At 41.3% G+C, this 18,354-nt stretch overlaps 1 protein-coding gene across 2 annotated transcripts in view; it reads left to right on the top strand.

Moving 5' to 3' along the window:
- Positions 1-18,354, top strand: part of CDH18 (cadherin 18) — an 809,510-nt gene that overhangs the window by 501,887 nt on the left and 289,269 nt on the right. For both annotated transcript variants that reach the window (XM_068236726.1, XM_068236725.1), the window contains one exon: positions 1,617-1,736. In XM_068236726.1, coding sequence (XP_068092827.1) covers positions 1,617-1,736 — 120 coding nt within the window. The remainder of the gene's footprint in view (positions 1-1,616; positions 1,737-18,354) is intronic.

Genomic DNA, 18,354 nt, shown 5'->3' with positions numbered 1-18,354 from the left:
CAGAAGCATTGTCTCTCCTCCCCTTTACATTTAACAGTACACACCACTCATCTGTGGTCAAGCAATTTGTCTATATAACACATATGGCCAGAAAAGTTAACCTAGCATTTGTGTCCTGACTGCTACAGGTGACAGTTATTGTTCATGTGTATGCCACTTAAAGGAAACCAGAGGCGCTGCAAAAGGAAGATTTGATACTTACCCCCGGCTTTCTCCAGCCCTATAGGCACTGCTGAGTCCCTCGCAGTACTCCTGCATGCCTCCATTCAGCCGCAATCAGCCCTAGCAACTGGCTAAGTCACATCAGTTGGGGTCTTCTGTGCCTGTGCAGACCCCCGGCGGGAGGACGGCAAGAGACTCAGACATGCTTATGGGGCTAGAGGAAGCCCCGGGTAAGTATCAAATCTTTCTTTTGCACCGTCTCTGGTACACTTTAAAATATTTACTCCAGTTATGGACTCAGCATTGTTCCATCATCCATTGTCCAACAAGGCATGCACTGCGCTGTTAATTTATTTTCTGTTTGAATATTCCAATCCTCATAACTCTTCTTTGAATCCTCATACTGTACGCTAGCTCATACAGTGATTCAGCTGCCTTTTTTTCAAGCTTCCTCGGTGTTGCTAAATATGGTACAGTACATCTAATTATTTTTTCCAAAAGTACATTTTAGAAGGTATAGTGCAGAACTGTGTATTTTCTGTTTGCTCATGTAAACCAAAAATATATTTTTTAATGTTAAGTATTATGGACGTTTAAAGTGCTATAATAAGAACAATGACAATAATAACTTAGTTCCCAGCTAAAATCTATAATCATTATGCATGCTCTAACTCCCTAATAAGGATGGCAGCTATAATTAGCCTTAAGATTGTTGACCTAGCCTAGCTCTTTTAGTGTAAGTTAATTTTTCACATTACCATATGCAGTCTCTTGGGTATAGTGATAGAATGGTGGAGTTCGGACCTCTGTGCTACGTAACTTGTATCTTTTTTGCCTGTCCAAAACCCTGCATTAAGTTAAACCGAACATATTGTATTTTCTTTTTTCAGAAGTTAAAGTGATAGTTTGAAAAAAAAAATACAAATGCAATGATTTGTTTGAAAAGTTTGGAGATTTGCAATAGGGCGTGCATGAGTACATGTGGGAGTGCCTACATGCGTGGGCAGGGGCGTAACAATAGACCTTGCAAGGGATGCAACTGCAGGGGGGCCCAGAAGCCACAGGGGGCCCTGTCCTGAGAGGCTGACAACTCAGGGCAAGGAGAGAAAAAACTTTCTACTCTCTGCACAATTGTTCTAATGACTGCATCTGCTCAGCCACTTATAACGAATCATACAAAGTGTTGTAGACAAAGACGTGTAGACAGTCCCTATTAAGTGTGCAGGGAAAGGGGGGCCCATCTAAAGTTTTGCAGGGGGGCCCAGTGATTTCTAGTTACGCCCCTGTGTGTGGGTGTTGTTTATATACATTAGAAGTTTAATTTCAATGAAATGATGTTTGTTAAAACTGGACATTTACACCCAAATAAATCCAGATGGGGTTAAAGGTTATTTCCTGCATATGGCTTAACGGTTTTATGTGTATTTAACAGGATGCTTTTCTTAACCATTCAGGTACATCTGTTATTCAGGTGACAGCTACAGATGATGATGACCCTACATATGGAAACAGTGCCAGAGTTGTTTACAGTATTCTTCAAGGACAACCTTATTTTTCTGTTGATCCCAAAACAGGTAGGAAAATAAAATGGTTTGACATCTATTTCATTGTTTGCATGCTACACAGAAGTAAAGTGCTTATTTTCCCAATGAAAGCAACCAATCTATAGACTATTATCATACTACATTGTGCATTGATAAAGCCATTTGTGAAGACCTGTATCTGATCTGTTCACTTTCAGCCAAACAATGTAATTCCAGGAATTCCAAAAGAATGTTACATCTGTATTCACAAATTGTTTGTTGATAGGCATTTCAGAAGTGTTTGTTTGTTTTTTGCCTGAAGGAACATGTCTCTGTCTACTGCTCACCATGACCTATGTCATTTTAACCTTCTTGACTTTTAAGTCTTAGTCATTGATGTTGTTTGAATTCAATTCAATTTAAGAGCACAAAATTCAGGTTTCTGCAGCAGAAAAACATGATGTCCTTTAAAATCAATGAAAATGGCCATCTGGTAAACGCTTGGACAACCAGAAGGCCCACCACACTAATATGATATTTGTGGCTTCCATTTGCTAGAGGCAAATCTCCAGAAGCAAACCAAGCCTTGGATTGGCCACATAATTTCCAGCTCAGTCATGACCAATCACAACCTCCACAGCTTGGCTTTTGTAGAAGCAGTGCAACTGGTTGGCAGAAAATCACATATACTTGGTGTGGCTTTCTTTACCCTACTTTCTGTTAAGCTCCTGGCTATATTGGTCCTTCAACTCCCAATCTAAGGTAGTGGGGAGCAGCAGTCACTTTCTGTCTGGTCTGGCATGAGTATACTTCCCCTGGTAGCTCTGCCCTTCTTGCTGCTGCATTCAGAGTCCCCTGCCTTCCTTGCTTCTCTTTTAGCTAACATTATTAATAATAGTCCACAAGGTTTTTTCATCTACATATAAGTCATGAGTCTCTTGTTCCAATGTGTAGACATTGTTATATTGGGCATTAAGGCACTAAGCCTTATGATATCTGTTAAAGTAGTGTACAGGTAGTTTGTGCATGCAGAGAATGGAACAAGTACATTATTGCCATGCACACTGATAAATATAGTGGCTATACAACCTAAGTTAATTTGAGATAATTATGAAAAACCATGAGAACATAAACTAGACTGGAAGTCCACAAATAATACCTGAATTGCATCAGCCACTGTTTTACTGATCTTAACGGAAATACGCTGACTGCAAGCCTTGATGAGTTGCATTCTTACTCAAACCCAGATACTGAGCATTTACCTGAGTAGACATCTGTATAATCTCATCTATGTCTGTGTAATACAGTTTGTTAAATGGCTACACTACACTACGTAGAGATGATTTGATCAGGATTGCTTTTTCCTTTGCAAACATGTAAATGCAATATACTTTTTGAGGAAATACTGGTAAAATTGGCAGTGATATGATCAATTTAACTGGCATCATTGTCATCTCCTAGCAAAGCATGCACTAAACAGATCCAGGACATTTCCACCATCCATAAATGAGTGGGTTATACCTCCCTATTATATGACATGGCTACTTTGGGGAGGTAGTAGTGACATGATCACAATGTTTGTCAGTTAATGATAAATAGGAACATTTATTGTTTGTGTTCAAATGGTTAAATGTGGTTGTTATCTTAAAGGCAGAAGCTTTGTTGATGGAATTACATTGTAAATGTTGCATGGCAGGCAGATGATAGTTAAAATCTTGCATAGGGAAGTGACCAAGAGGCAGATGTAGGAACAATGCTAGCCAATCAGATGATGGGCTCAACGCTAATGAGTAACAGAAAGGATTATAATGTGTAAACACTTGATGGGTTGTAAACAGATGAAGGACCAAATGATAAGGGAGTTGTAGCAGGCATGAATATGGAGGAGAGAAAAAGACTAAATAGACAGTAGATATGTCACAAACATAGAATTTTCTGTTCGCTGGCGGCGAACGTGAACTTCCGCAAAATGTTCGCGAACATGCAAATTTGGCAAACCGCCATACACTTCAATGGGCAGGCTAATTTTAAAACTTACAAAAACTGTTTCTGGCCACAAAAGTGATTCAAAAGTTGTTTCAATGGGTCTAACCCCTGGATGGGGGCATGCCAGAGAGGTATCCATGCCAAAAGTCTCACCAAAAATTATGGAGTTTATGCAAAGTTGGGTTTTAAACCCTAATGGGCAGAAAATACATCAAGCACAGCTCTTGGTGTCAGTGGCTGTGGAGTGTGTCACAGAGAGAGATACAATAGTACTATCAGAATACAGTGAAATAATAATGCACTGGAGGTGTTCTGTGCCTGCAACTTAATGAGGCCACAGCAGTAGAGTGCACACAGCTCTGTGTGTCAGTGGGCTGTGGAGTGTCACACACACACATAAAAAACCACAGGAAACCGATCTGCTAGCCCTCAAAAAGACTGTTTGGAATGCTCTCACAGCAAGTAAGGAACAAGAACACAGGCCTAGCTAATACTTTCCCTAGTCTGACCCTGCTCTCACTAACAGTCAGCAGCTAGCAAAGAATTGATATAATATGGCCACCGCAACTGCTTTTTGATAGGGGGGGTGGGTGGTCCAGGGAGGGGTGCTAGCTGATTGGCTGCCATGTGTCTGCTGACTGTGAGGAATGGGGTCAAAGTTTAGCTCAATGATGATGTATAGGGGTGAATGGAACATGCCAAATGTTGGCTGTTCACCATGAATGCGAACAGCCGATGTTCGCAGAATACTGCTTGCCAGCGAAGTGTTCAGGCCATCTCTAATAGACAGCTGAGACATAAGTGACTGGATTCACAGGCAGCTTAATAGGATTTGATTTCTGTGCTTGATTACAGCTTGCTCTGTAAAGGTACGTATAGACGTCTGATTTTTCCGAATGAGTTGTCATTCAAAACGGTTGTTTGAACGACAGTTGGACGTGTGTATGTTCAATCGTTAGACTGATAGTAGCAGTTTTAACTGATCCACTTGGCGGATATGTTGTACTGTTGTTCAAACAACAATTAGGTTTGTACATGTGTACAAACTACTTTATGTATTAACGCCGATAGGTGGCGGCAGGTCGTAAGTGGTTTTGCATGGAAACGGCCGCTCGTTCGAGCGGCCTTTCCATGTCAGTTCACGGAGGGTGTCTCTGTGAACAGCCTGCGAGCCTCCGATCGCGGTTCGCAGGCAAATGTAATGTGTTTACATCATACTGCGCTGCTGCGCAGCAGCGCCGTAAAGCAGATCGGCAATCCCCGGCCTCTGATTGGCTGGGGATCACCGGCATCTGATAGGCTGAAGCCTATCAGAGGTGGTGGAGGGCGCATCGCTGTCCTGTGCCGCCCAGGGAAGGAGGGGAGGGAGGGAAAGTGAGCGAGGCGGAAAATCGCTGCGGAGGGGGGCTTTGAGGAGCCCCCCCCCCCCGCTCGGCCACACAGAGCGGCGGCGATCAGACCCCCCCAGCAGGTCATCCCCCTAGTGGGGAAAAAAGGGGGGAAATCTGATCGCCCTGCATGCCTCCCGATCTCTGCTGTGGGCTGGAGAGCCCACCCAGCACAGATCAGATGAAAATGTCCTGGTCCTTAAGTGGTTAAATGACTGATCAAATGACTTGTTGTTTGAATGTCTAGTAGTTTGACACTAATAGACATTCAAACAACAAGTCATTTGATCAGTCATTTAATCTAGTCCATTGTTCTATCCAGTCCATTGTACAATATCAAGTTGGTTAAACGGCATGTAAATTAGGTTAATTAGCATATCAAACGATGTGTTGGTCAGTGCCTACATGATGTCTGAACGACTTGTTGTTTGAACTTCAAGTTGTTCTGACGACCAGTTTAAATGACAATCAGGCATAAAGTTGGATGTGTGTACGCACCTTAAATGTCTTCTTGCTTAAGTTGATTTGTTTATGTGTGAGCTATATAATGATGGAGGCTGGGCACCAAACCATTGGTACAAAACCTTCCCCAACCATATGAAGACCACAGATTGGACAGCTGATTTGCACTCCTCATAATTTTCTTTATGTTTTAAGTCACAGTGTGGTGTCAACAAAATAGCTGTCAGAGAAGCTTCCATCATATGGTGTTTCCAACATACCTGCATACATTGGCACCATTTTATGGAGTGTTCCTGCCTGACTAAATTTACAGTATGTGTTAACATTTTGTGGAATTCTCATCTAAAGCTTAACACATTTACTGGATCATCAAACCATTGCTTCAGCCACTAACTGCTATACAGGAACACACTGTTATTCTAAATAAAAAAAAAAAATATATAAATACTTCACCAACCAGGTAATAATGGCCAGGGCTAAAGTACACACATACAGTTTTGATTGGCAAACCACCGGTAAATTTTACCACCTCTATGTAATATGAAGTACAAAAGATTTTGAATACAATAAACAGAATGTGTAGGAAAGCTCCCATACTACATGGAAGTGGAAAAAATGGTCAATCATCAAATTTGGATGTGTGTTCCACACTTTACACGGTAGAGTTTAATCTGCTGCAGGAGGCTATGTGGTCACAAATTTGTTTATGCATGTGGTGATTTTTGCTTAGCACTTTGACTTCCTCCTCTGTTCCTCAGTGCCTGCCTAGTCCTTTTCTTTGATGCCCTTGAAGTTTGAACACATTAAATTACTATACCAGACGAAAATAGATAACTTGGTTTCCTCATTATGATTTAAAAAAGTCTCCTTGAGAGCCATAAAGTTCAAATAAAATACATTAAAACAGCTAATGAAAGTGGTGGTTGATAAGCAGTGCTGTCTTGTTTGTTATTTTTAACATTCATAATGCTTTTGCACCTAGGTCACAATGTATTAACAGCAGTATTATACACTATGGCTACTTATACATTTTAATTAGTGTATTCAACACACTTCATTAACATGTCTTTCTTGATTTTTAATACCCTTATGATTATTCACATACAACTGATTTTGTTTTCCGATGTCAGGGCTTGTTTTTTCATTTTTTTTTCCAAACGGTGTCGATAGACTGGAATGACATTCCAGTAACTTCTGCATATGTATTTCTATGTAAAACAAATCAGTGTTATAAGTTTGAATGATCGACAGTAATAGTAAGGATATTAATGCTGCAATCAGGTAATTAAAAGAACATACCCAAAGCTTATATTTGAATATCACATAAACTAGAACATGCATAATATGTACCACAGGTTAGGTAAAACAAGAGTCTGAGCCTGAACAATCAATATATTCTGTATAATGCTTGAAAGTAAAGCTAGCCATAAAGCACACATTTTTAATCCATTACACATTCAGTTTTATAAACAAATTGAATCAATCAAAAATTGATTAAAGACTAGGGCTTGGATCAATCAAAACTCATTTGGGAAAAGCAGTAGTTTTTACTGATCATGCATATGGGAGTGGCAAGGAATTGATCTCTCATAGCTGGATTGGTACAGAACTTAGCAGTGGCAGCAGTTTAATAAACGTTTTTCTGCTGAAGCTAAATATGTGCAAAAGAAAGAAAAAGTAAGAGGTGAAATTGTTTTAAGCAAAGATAAAATATAAAAAATAAAACAATTATAATAAAATTGAACCTATGCCAGCTCCTTACAATTAACCTACGGCACTAAAAATGTTTTGCAAAACATACTGTACTAAAGATACATAGTACAGTATAAAATATATAGGAGCCACTATGCAGGATGAAAAGGCAACCATCAGAAGAGATTGATGTAATGTAGTGTAACATACAAATCATACTTTGTCAAGGCAATATACCAAGTTAACCTCTTGAGGATCACAGGTTTATACCCCCCTAGTGACCAGGTGATTTTTTAAAAGTCAGCAGCACTTTGCTGCTTTAACGATTTATTGCACGACCATACAACTTACCACCCAAATGAATTTTACCTCCTTTTCTTGCTGCTAATTGAGCAATTTTTTGGGTAGTCTCTGATTGCTGCTGCAATTGTTTTTTATGTATTTAATTAAAGGGAAGTTTAAGTGACATGTGACATAAAACTTCTTTTTTACGTTTTCAAACATAACATACAACTGTGGGACATCTAAAAGTCATTTTTAGAAGTAAGATGAATACAATTATTTATCTCATTGGTTTATTTTTACTTAAGTTTCACTTTAAGCTACCAGCAAGTGATACAATACTCTGAATCGCATCAGTTCATTTCGGCACGCAGCTCTGAGAGCCGAGCGCCGAAGCTGGGCGCCCCATAGCAGCAATATTATACTGCGTAGGGCGTGTAGTAGTAATTCGGGGCTCCGGCGGCTGCCAGACCACGAATTACATCGCCCTCTGAGTTGCAACAACTCGGAGGGGGAATAGTGTTTAACGCCGCCTCGGAGTTTTGCGGCAGTGGTGAGAGCCATCATTCAGCTCTCCCCGCGCCGAACTGAGCTGCGGCGAGTTAATATTTACTCCTCTGGATAATGTTGACAGTATTTGTTCACCTCCTTTTTTATATTTTCAATTACAGAGTGCTGAAAATTTATTTTAAACAGAAGATGAAAAATAATCTCCTAGGAGAAACATAGGAAAAATAAAGTGACTTGCATATGGCCCTAGACTGCTAAATAATAGTGTCTAAGCTTTTCTACTGGTCAGCAAAACTATCATATAATTCATATTTTATGTTAGTAACCTGTATGCCTGTAACTATGGGGTCCATTTACAAAGGTTAGAGAACAGCTAATAACAGTGAATAACCTAAGTGATCCAGCACCCCTGGACTTTTTTTTTATTATATCGGCTGTTGCAATTATACAGGTACGTAAAGCAACACCCTGCCTTAAATTAATCCAGTGCAGCATAAAGCAAGTTATAACTGTGGGCATGTACACATGATTGCAATTGCACAATCACTGACTTCTCTGAGCTTTTAATCAACCCACTATATCTTAATATGATCTAGTTGAGATTTACAAACATGCTAAATATGATAACACAAATGTAAGAAATTGAGAATTGACTGGTGCAGAGGCAGAGAATGAGTTAAACTCTTTTATTTATGACAGAAAATTCTTTTTACTTCTGTCTTTGTATAAAACATTCTTCCTCCCTATAGACGTGAAGTGAATTTCACACAACTATTTTTTATTATTATTATTTCTTCACAAAGACCCCTTGATTATCTTTCCTCTTGAGTTTTCTCTCAAGGGATACGTTTTCACTTTATCTACTAAATAACTTTTCAACACCTGACAACTGAAAAAGTCCTAAAAAGTTGGTAAAAAATAATATCAAACTTTTTTGAAAATGTCTTTGCTTTCTGCAGGAACAAAAGGCACTTTTCTCTGTAAAGCATGAAAACACGTTCATTTGAAAGAAGGGGCCTGGAAAAAAGGGTGCCAGATGAAGACAAGAAATATAATTTTGGTTATAAAATGACACCATATATAGCCCAGAAAAGTGCTTTCGGATATAAATGGGCATCGGCTATAGCCGAGAAAAATTAAGTGGTGGATATAGCAGAGAAAAGGGATTTGGGTTATAAAAGGGTGCCAGATATAACTGAGAAATGTGATTTGGGTTATAAAAGGGCACCAGATATAGTCGAGAAAAGTTATTACTATGACCTAACTTTTCCCTACTCTAACACAGAACTCTCACCTGGAAGGTGCCGAACCCTAAGACCCCCCCCCCTGGTGGTGCCTAATCCGAAGACCCCCTGGGGTGCCTAGCCCTAAGACCTCACCTGGTAGTGCCTAACCCTAAATCCCCCTGGTGGTGCCTAACCTTAATCCCTATCGTGATGCCTAATCTTAGCCACATTTCATATATGTTATTTAGAACTGATATAAGTGAATTAACTTATATAACTAAATTAAGGCACCTGCTATAGGATTATTGTGAACTAATATAAAGGAATATATTATAGTTGTAGCTGCATTTCATGTCAAATAAATGTTATTCTGAAAATGTAACCGCATTTGTGACCTGCTGATACGACCGATCTTTAGAAGTCCTTGTGGTCTCCTCATTCTATCTATGTTATTCTGAAAATATAACCGAATTTGTGACCTGCTGATATGACTGATATTTAGACGTTCTTGTTGTCACTGCATTTATATAGCCATAAAACAATTTCTTGTTGTAGTTGTAGCTGCATTTATATAGCTAACAAAAAATACCGGGACCCTTTTCTTCCACTTATAGCTGCAAATTGCGGCAAATAACATTGAACTCTAGCGATGCCCTTTTAACACAGACAGCTCTGGCGCCCTTTTCAGCTGATACAAATGAAAACATTTCTTGTGAAAAAAACTTTGGAGAAAAATTAATTGAATAGATAGGGCCCAATGAATCCAATGCAATTACAGCAACCATTACTCACACATCTACTCAGCACACCATTTCTTTTTTAACTTCTCAGCCACATAGTGTACTTCCTTCTTCAAATAGACTTCCCAAATTATTTCAACATGTGTTGTACCTCGCAGACACAGATCTGCTAGTTAGTAAATCAACTGTGACACAGAACTTATCTACAGTGTCATCAGATGAATCTTAAACAGAGGAGCTTAGAGCTCCAAAAAATATTTACAATTAGACTTATTGGTGATGTTTGATGGCAATTGAAATTGAAAGATACAAAGAATCGGAACACAACTTTTGGCATGAATGTAACAGGTTGTTACAGTCAATTTTAGGATGTTACTAATAAATGAAGATACTCAGTTGGGTTATGAGTTGGTTCTGTAATGATACCCTTTTCTTTTCACACGGCTCTTCTGATTAGAAATGTTGTTTGCTGCCCATTAGTTATTGGCCTGGTGAGTGACAGTATTTCCACAGCCCCACAATGAAAGTATGAGATATGGAGAGAAGGATTGGAGACATCTGAAATGTCTGCTTATATAGGCAAGAGTGGATGTGAATAAGGTGTAAGCCTTGAGGGCTTGGAATTACATGAATTATGATATGGTTACTTGGAGGAGGAGTACTTTACAAAGAATATTACCATGCAATTTCCTTATAGTAGATAAATCCCACTTTATTTTAGGAATGCTAATGCAGTGAAATGACAACTGAAATGAGAAGAATATGGAAGCTGTCATATTTATTTCCTGTTAAACAATACCAGTTGCCGGGCAGTCCTGCTGATCTAGTTGGCTGCAGTAGTGTCTGAATCACCAGAAACAAGCATGCTGCTAATCATGAGGTGCTGCACCTTAATGCACAACTTCTGAGCTACTCCTTTTTGTATTTTGCCTGAGGAAGCGGGCATGAGACCCACGTTGCAATTGTTTACTTGGAGTACAAATTAAAATTTGTCCTAACCATACATAGTGGTTGTGTTTGGTTTCTGGGGAGGTAAGTCCACCCTTACCCCCCTGATTTTATCATTTTAAGTTGTTCCTCTTTTTATTTTGCTGGCTCCTCTGTACCTACTGCATGCAGCTAATCTTGTCAGATCTGATAATGTCAGAAACACATGATTTGCTGCATGCTTGTTTAGGGTTCATGACCAAACATATTAGAGGTAGAGGATCAGAAGGTCTGCCAAGCAACTAGTATTGCTTAAAAAGAAATTAGTATGGCACCCTCCATATCCCTCTCACTTCAGTTGTCCTTTAATGGAAATGAACTATATCATACATTTACCTGTATCCATATTCCTGCTTCTATTCTATCTACCTTGCTATTAGTACATATTTAAGTCTCCAGTTTTTATATTTGTATTTTCTTAATTTTTAAGGGTAACAATACAGGCACATTTCCGATAGGAGAAAGTTAATTTACAATTCACATTTTGGATAGTTGGAAAGAGGATTCACTCTTTTATTATTTTCAGTATATTTTTCACACTTTACCAATTGTATACCATCCGTCTCACTGACAACCTTTGCCATTTTCCTCTTTTGTAAATCTGTTTTAGTTTGAACAAAATGTCAGCTTATCATATGACTGACTACTGGAAAATACAAATGTTTATTTATAGCTGAAAAATCCAAGAAGAATCTTTGGAGTGATTGGATAAGGAGGTAGTTCTAGCACTGGTACAAATAACTTTTTATTATGTTTCCCTTTTGTAGTATTTCAGGAACCTGTAGAATACATTTCTTTACAATAATAAACAAAATAAGTTTAGATTTTGAAAACAAGAGAGATATCCCAGTTTATCTACACATGCCTCTATCCAAGCAATAAGAGAATGCTTTACATGAAAACACCAAACTAAGGAAAAGTATACATGTGACAAAGTGAGAGAGCCAGTCAAGTATATATATTGTTAAGTTCTGACTCACATTACATTTTTCTTCTAAAAATTCAGTGCTTTTAAAAAAGAGAAGCTATTCAGAAGGAATGAGTTCAGCTAAATTGTTCAGACCATGTTGTAGTGTTTTAGATAGTCAGAAGTTAGCACATTATATCGCAACTTAATGATTTTTCTTTTTGCACCTGCCACAGCATAAATACATGAGAAAATAGTTTTTAGCATTTTAGCGTAAAGCTTCACATAGCATTAGAGTCATATTTGACTAATTAGGCAGCCCCAACATTTTTTCCAGTAGAGCATAATTATGGAAAGAGTATGTTGTAAATATAATTTCCTACTAAATTATTAGCATTTATTTCTACAGTTTAAAATTAAAATAAAACATTTATTTTCTAAAATAAATGTGTTACCTTTTAACCACTTGAGGACCTAGGGCTTTCTACCCCTTAAGGACCGGCCACTTTTTTTCCATTCAGACCACTGCAGCTTTCACGGTTTATTGCTCGCTCATACAACCTACCACCTAAATTAATTTTGGCTCCTTTTCTTGTCACTAATAAAGCTTTCTTTTGGTGCTATTTGATTGCTCCTGCGATTTTTACTTTTTATTATATTCATCAAAAAAGACATTAATTTTGGCAAAAAAATTATTTTTTTAACTTTCTGTGCTGACATTTTTCAAATAAAGTAAAATTTCTGTATACATGCAGCACGAAAAATGTGGACAAACATGTTTTTGATAAAAAAAAAAAAACCCCATTCAGTGTATATTTATTGGTTTGGGTAAAAGTTATAGCGTTTACAAACTATGGTGCAAAAAGTGAATTTTCTCATTTTCAAGCATCTATGACTTTTCTGACCCCCTGTCATGTTTCATGAGGGGCTAGAATTCCAGGATAGTATAAATACCCCCCAAATTACCCCATTTTGGAAAGAAGACATCCCAAAGTATTCACTGAGAGGCATAGTGAGTTCATAGAAGATATTATTTTTTGTCACAAGTAAGCGGAAAATGACACTTTGTGAGGAAAAAAAAAAAAAAAAAGTTTCCATTTCTTCTAACTTGCGACCAAAAAAAAATGAAATCTGCCACGGACTCACCATGCCCCTCTCTGAATACCTTGAAGGGTCTACTTTCCAAAATGGGGTCATTTGTGGGGTGTGTTTACTGTCCTGACATTTTGGGGGGTGCTAAATTGTAAGCACCCCTGTAAAGCCTAAAGGTGCTCATTGGACTTTGGACCCCTTAGCACAGTTAGGCTGCAAAAAAGCGCCACACATGTGGTATTGCCGTACTCAGGAGAAGTAGTATAATGTGTTTTGGGGTGTATTTTTACACATACCCATGCTGGGTGGGAGAAATATCTCTGTAAATGACAATTTGTTAATTTTTTTACACACAATTGTCCATTTACAGAGATCTTTCTCCCACTCAGCATGGGTATGTGTAAAAATACACCACAAAACACGTTATACTACTTCTCCTGAGTACGGCGATACCACATGTGTGGCACTTTTTTGCACCCTAACTGCGCTAAAGGGCCCAAAGTCCAATGAGTACCTTTAGGATTTCACAGGTCATTTTGAGAAATTTCGTTTCAAGACTACTCCTCACGGTTTAGGGCCCCTAAAATGCCAGGGCAGTATAGGAACCCCACAAATGACCCCATTTTAGAAAGAAGACACCCCAAGGTATTCCGTTAGGAGTATGGTGAGTTCATAGAAGATTTTATTTTTTTGTCAAAAGTTAGCGGAAAATGACACTTTGTGAAAAAACACAATTAAAATCAATTTCCGCTAACTTGTGACAAAAAATAAAATCTTCTATGAACTCGCCATACTACTAACGGGATACCTTGGGGTGTCTTCTTTCTAAAATGGGGTCATTTGTGGGGTTCCTATACTGCCCTGGCATTTTAGGGGCCCTAAACCGTGAGGAGTAGTCTTGAAACGAAATTTCTCAAAATGACCTGTGAAATCCTAAAGGTACTCATTGGACTTTGGGCCCTTTAGCGCAGTTAGGGTGCAAAAAAGTGCCACACATGTGGTATCGCCATACTCGGGAGAAGTAGTACAATGTGTTCTGGGGTGTATTTTTACACATACCCATGCTGGGGGGGAGAAATACCTCTGTAAATGGACAATTGTGTGTAAAAAAATCAAAAGATTGTCATTTACAGAAGTATTTCTCCCACCCAGCATGGGTATGTGTAAAAATACACCCCAAAACACATTATACTACTTCTCCCGAGTACGGCAATACCACATGTGTGGCACTTTTTTGCACCCTAACTGCACTAAGGGGCCCAAAGTCCAATGAGTACCTTTAGGATTTCACAGGTCATTTTTGTTTCAAGACTACTACTCACGGTTTAGGGCCCCTAAAATGCCAGGGCAGTATAGGAACCCCACTAATGACCCCATTTTAGAAAGAAGACACCCCAAGGTATTCCGTTAGGAGTATGGTGAGTTCATAGAAGTTTTTATTTTTTTTGTCACAAGTTAGCGGAAATTGATTTTAATTGTTTTTTTTCACAAAGTGTCATTTTCCGCTAACTTGTGACAAAAAATAAAATCTTCTATGAACTCACCATACTCCGTACGGAATACCTTTGGGTGTCTTCTTTCTAGAATGGGGTCATTTGTGGGGTTCCTATACTGCCCTGGCATTTTAGGGGCCCTAAACCGTGAGGAGTAGTCTTGAAACCAAATGTCGCAAAATGACCTGCGAAATCCTAAAGGTACTCATTGGACTTTGGGCCACTTAGCGTACTTAGGGTGTAAAAAAAAGTGCCACACATGTGGTACCGCCGTACTCAGGAGAAGTAGTATAATTTGGGGTGTATTTTTACACATACCCATGCTAAGTGGGAGAAATATCTCTGTAAATGACAATTGTTTGATTTTTTTACACACAATTGTCCATTTACATAGAAATTTCTCCCACCCAGCATGGGTATGTGTAAAAATACACCCCAAAACACATTATACTACTTTTCCTGAGTACGGCGGTACCACATGTGTGACACTTTTTTGCAGCCTAGGTGCGCTAAGGGGCCCAACGTCCTATTCACAGGTCATTTTGAGGCATTTGTTTTCTAGACTACTCCTCGCGGTTTAGGGCCCCTAAAATGCAAGGGCAGTATAGGAACCCCACAAGTGACCCCATTTTAGAAAGAAGACACCCCAAGGTATTCCGTTAGGTGTATGGCGAGTTCATAGAAGATTTTATTTTTTGTCACAAGTTAGTGAAAAATGACACTTTGTGAAAAAAAACCAATAAAAATCAATTTCCGCTAACTTTTGACAAAAAATAAAATCTTCTATGAACTCGTCATACACCTAACAGAATACCTTGGGGTGTCTTTTTTTCTAAAATGGGGTCACTTGTGGGGTTCCTATACCACCCTGGCATTTTACAGGCCCAAAACCGTGAGTAGTCTGGAAACCAAATGTCTCAAAATGACTGTTCAGGGGTATAAGCATCTGCAAATTTTGATGACAGGTGGTCTATGAGGGGGCGAATTTTGTGGAACCGGTCATAAGCAGGGTGGCCTTTTAGATGACAGGTTGTATTGGGCCTGATCTGATGGATAGGAGTGCTAGGGGGGTGACAGGAGGTGATTGATGGGTGTCTCAGGGGGTGGTTAGAGGGGAAAATAGATGCAATCAATGCACTGGGGAGGTGATCGAAAGGGGGTCTGAGGGGGATCTGAGGGTTTGGCCGAGTGATCAGGAGCCCACACGGGGCAAATTGGGGCCTGATCTTATGGGTAGGTGTGCTAGGGGGTGACAGGAGGTGATTGATGGGTGTCTCAAGGTGTGATTAGAGGGGGGAATAGATGCAAGCAATGCACTGGCGAGGTGATCAGGGCTGGGGTCTGAGGGCATTCTGAGGGTGTGGGCGGGTGATTGAGTGCCCTAGGGGCAGATAGGGGTCTAATCTGATAGGTAGCAGTGACAGGGGGTGATTGATGGGTAATTAGTGGGTGTTTAGGGTAGAGAACAGATGTAAACACTGCACTTGGGAGGTGATCGGACGTCGGATCTGCGGGCGATCTATTGGTGTGGGTGGGTGATCAGATTGCCCGCAAGGGGCAGGTTAGGGGCTGATTGATGGGTGGCAGTGACAGCGGGTGATTGATGGGCGGCAGTGACAGGGGGTGATTGATGGGTGGCAGTGACAGGGGGTGATTGATGGGTGATTGATAGGTGATTGACAGGTAATCAGTGGGTTATTACAGGGGAGAACAGATGTAAATATTGCACTGGCGAATTGATAAGGGGGGGTCTGAGGGCAATCTGAGCGTGTAGGTGGGCGATTGGGTGCCCGCAAGGGGCAGATTAGAGTCTGATCTGATGGGTAACAGTGACAGGTGGTGATAGGGGGTGATTGATGGGTGATTGATGGGTAATTAGTGGGTGTTTAGAGGAGAGAATAGATGGAAACACTGCGCTTGGGTGGTGATCTGATGTCGGATCTGCGGGCGATCTATTGGTGTGGGTGGGTGATCAGTTTGCCCGCAAGGGGCAGGTTAGGGGCTGATTGTTGGGTGGCAGTGACAGGGGGTGATTGATGGGTGATAGGTGATTGGCAGGTGATTGACAGGTGATCAGTGGGTTATTACAGGGAAGGCCAGATGTAATTAATGCACTGGCGAATTTATAAGGGGGGGGGGGTCTGAGGGCAATCTGAGCGTGTGGGCGGGTGATTGGGTGCCCGCAAGGGGCAGATTAGGGTCTGATCTGATAGGTAACAGTGACGGTTGGTGATAGGGGGTGATTGATGGGTGATTGATGGGTAATTAGTGGGTGTTTAGAGAAGATAACAGATGTAAACAATACATTTGGGAGGTAATCTGACGGCGGGTTTGCGGGCGATCTAATGGTGTGGGTGGGTGATCAGATTGCCCGCAAGGGGCAGGTTAGGGGCTGATTGATGGGTGGCAGTGACAGGGGGTGACAGGGGGTGATTGATGGGTGATAGGTGATTGGCAGGTGATTGACAGGTGATCAGTGGGTTATTACAGGGAAGAACAGATGTAATTAATGCACTGGTGAATTGATAAGGGGGGGTCAGAGGGCAATCTGAGCGTGTGGGCGGGTGATTGGGTGCCCGCAAGGGGCAGATTAGGGTCTGATCTGATAGGTAAAAGTGACAGGTGGTGATAGGAGGTGATTGATGGGTGATTGATGGGTAATTAGTGGGTGTTTAGAGGAGAGAATAGATGTAAACAATGGATTTGGGAGGTGATCTGATGTCGGATCTGCGGGCGATCTATTGGTGTGGGGGGGTGATCAGATTGCCCACAAGGGGCAGGTTAGGGGCTGATTGATGGGTGGCAGTGACAGGGGGTGATTGACGGGTGATTGACGGGTGATTGACAGGTGATGGACAGGTGATTGACAGGTGATCAGGGGGGATAGATGCATACAGTACATGGGGGGGGTCTGGGGAGAATCTGAGGGGTGGGGGGGTGATCAGGAGGGAGCGGGGGGCAGGGGGGGGATAAAAAAAAAATAGCGTTGACAGATAGTGACAGGGAGTGATTGATGGGTGATTAGGGGGGTGATTGGGTGCAAACAGGGGTCTGGGGGGTGGGCAGGGGGGGGTCTGATGGGTGCTGTGGGCGATCTGGGGCAGGGGGGGGGGAAATCAGTGTGCTTGGTGCAGACTAGGGTGGCTGCAGCCTGCCCTGGTGGTCCCTCGGACATTGGGACCACCAGGGCAGGAGGCAGCCTGTATAATACACTTTGTAAACATTATGTATGCGGCGATCGTCGGGTAAACATCCCGCCGGCGCTTCCGTATGGCCGGCGGGTGAGCGGCGCCAGGCCGAGGCGGAGGATCGCGTCACGGATGACGCGATCGCTCCGCCCATGCCCATACAAGGACCGCCGCCAATTGTCAATACGGCGGTCCTTGCGGCGTCCACTTCCCGGCCGCCAATTGTATATACGGCGGTCGGGAAGTGGTTAACCTGTAGCCGACCGCATCACGCGGGGCTCTGTTTTGCAGGAGATCACACGCAGGCTGCGCACGCATCTCCTGCTTGGTGGGCGCAGCGGAGCTCTGCCTTCAGTCTCCGAGACTGTTAGACGGCGAAAGCGCCATCTAAGTACTGGTACAACGCTGCGATCTGCAGCAGCGCTGTACTGGGGACAGCCGTGTGGCACTGCTGTCCCCCTGGGGGACTCAGAAGCGATCCACTGTGATATTCCGCCTATCACAGCTGATCGCTGTGATAGGCAGACAGGAGGAGGGAGGGTAATTTACATAAGAAAAAAAAATCATTAAAAAAGACACAGTAAGCATTTATTTAAAAACAAACAAACAAACAAACAAACAAACAAACAAACCTGGGGGTGATCAAACCCCACCAACAGAGAGCTCTGTTGATGGGGGGAAGGGGGGGGGGGGAATCACCTGTGTGCTGTGTCGTG

Source organism: Hyperolius riggenbachi, chromosome 5 (assembly GCF_040937935.1).
Source record: "Hyperolius riggenbachi isolate aHypRig1 chromosome 5, aHypRig1.pri, whole genome shotgun sequence".
NCBI lineage: Eukaryota > Metazoa > Chordata > Amphibia > Anura > Hyperoliidae > Hyperolius > Hyperolius riggenbachi.
Note: the sequence above shows the minus strand (reverse complement) of the source record. Positions and strands in the feature narration are given on the sequence as shown.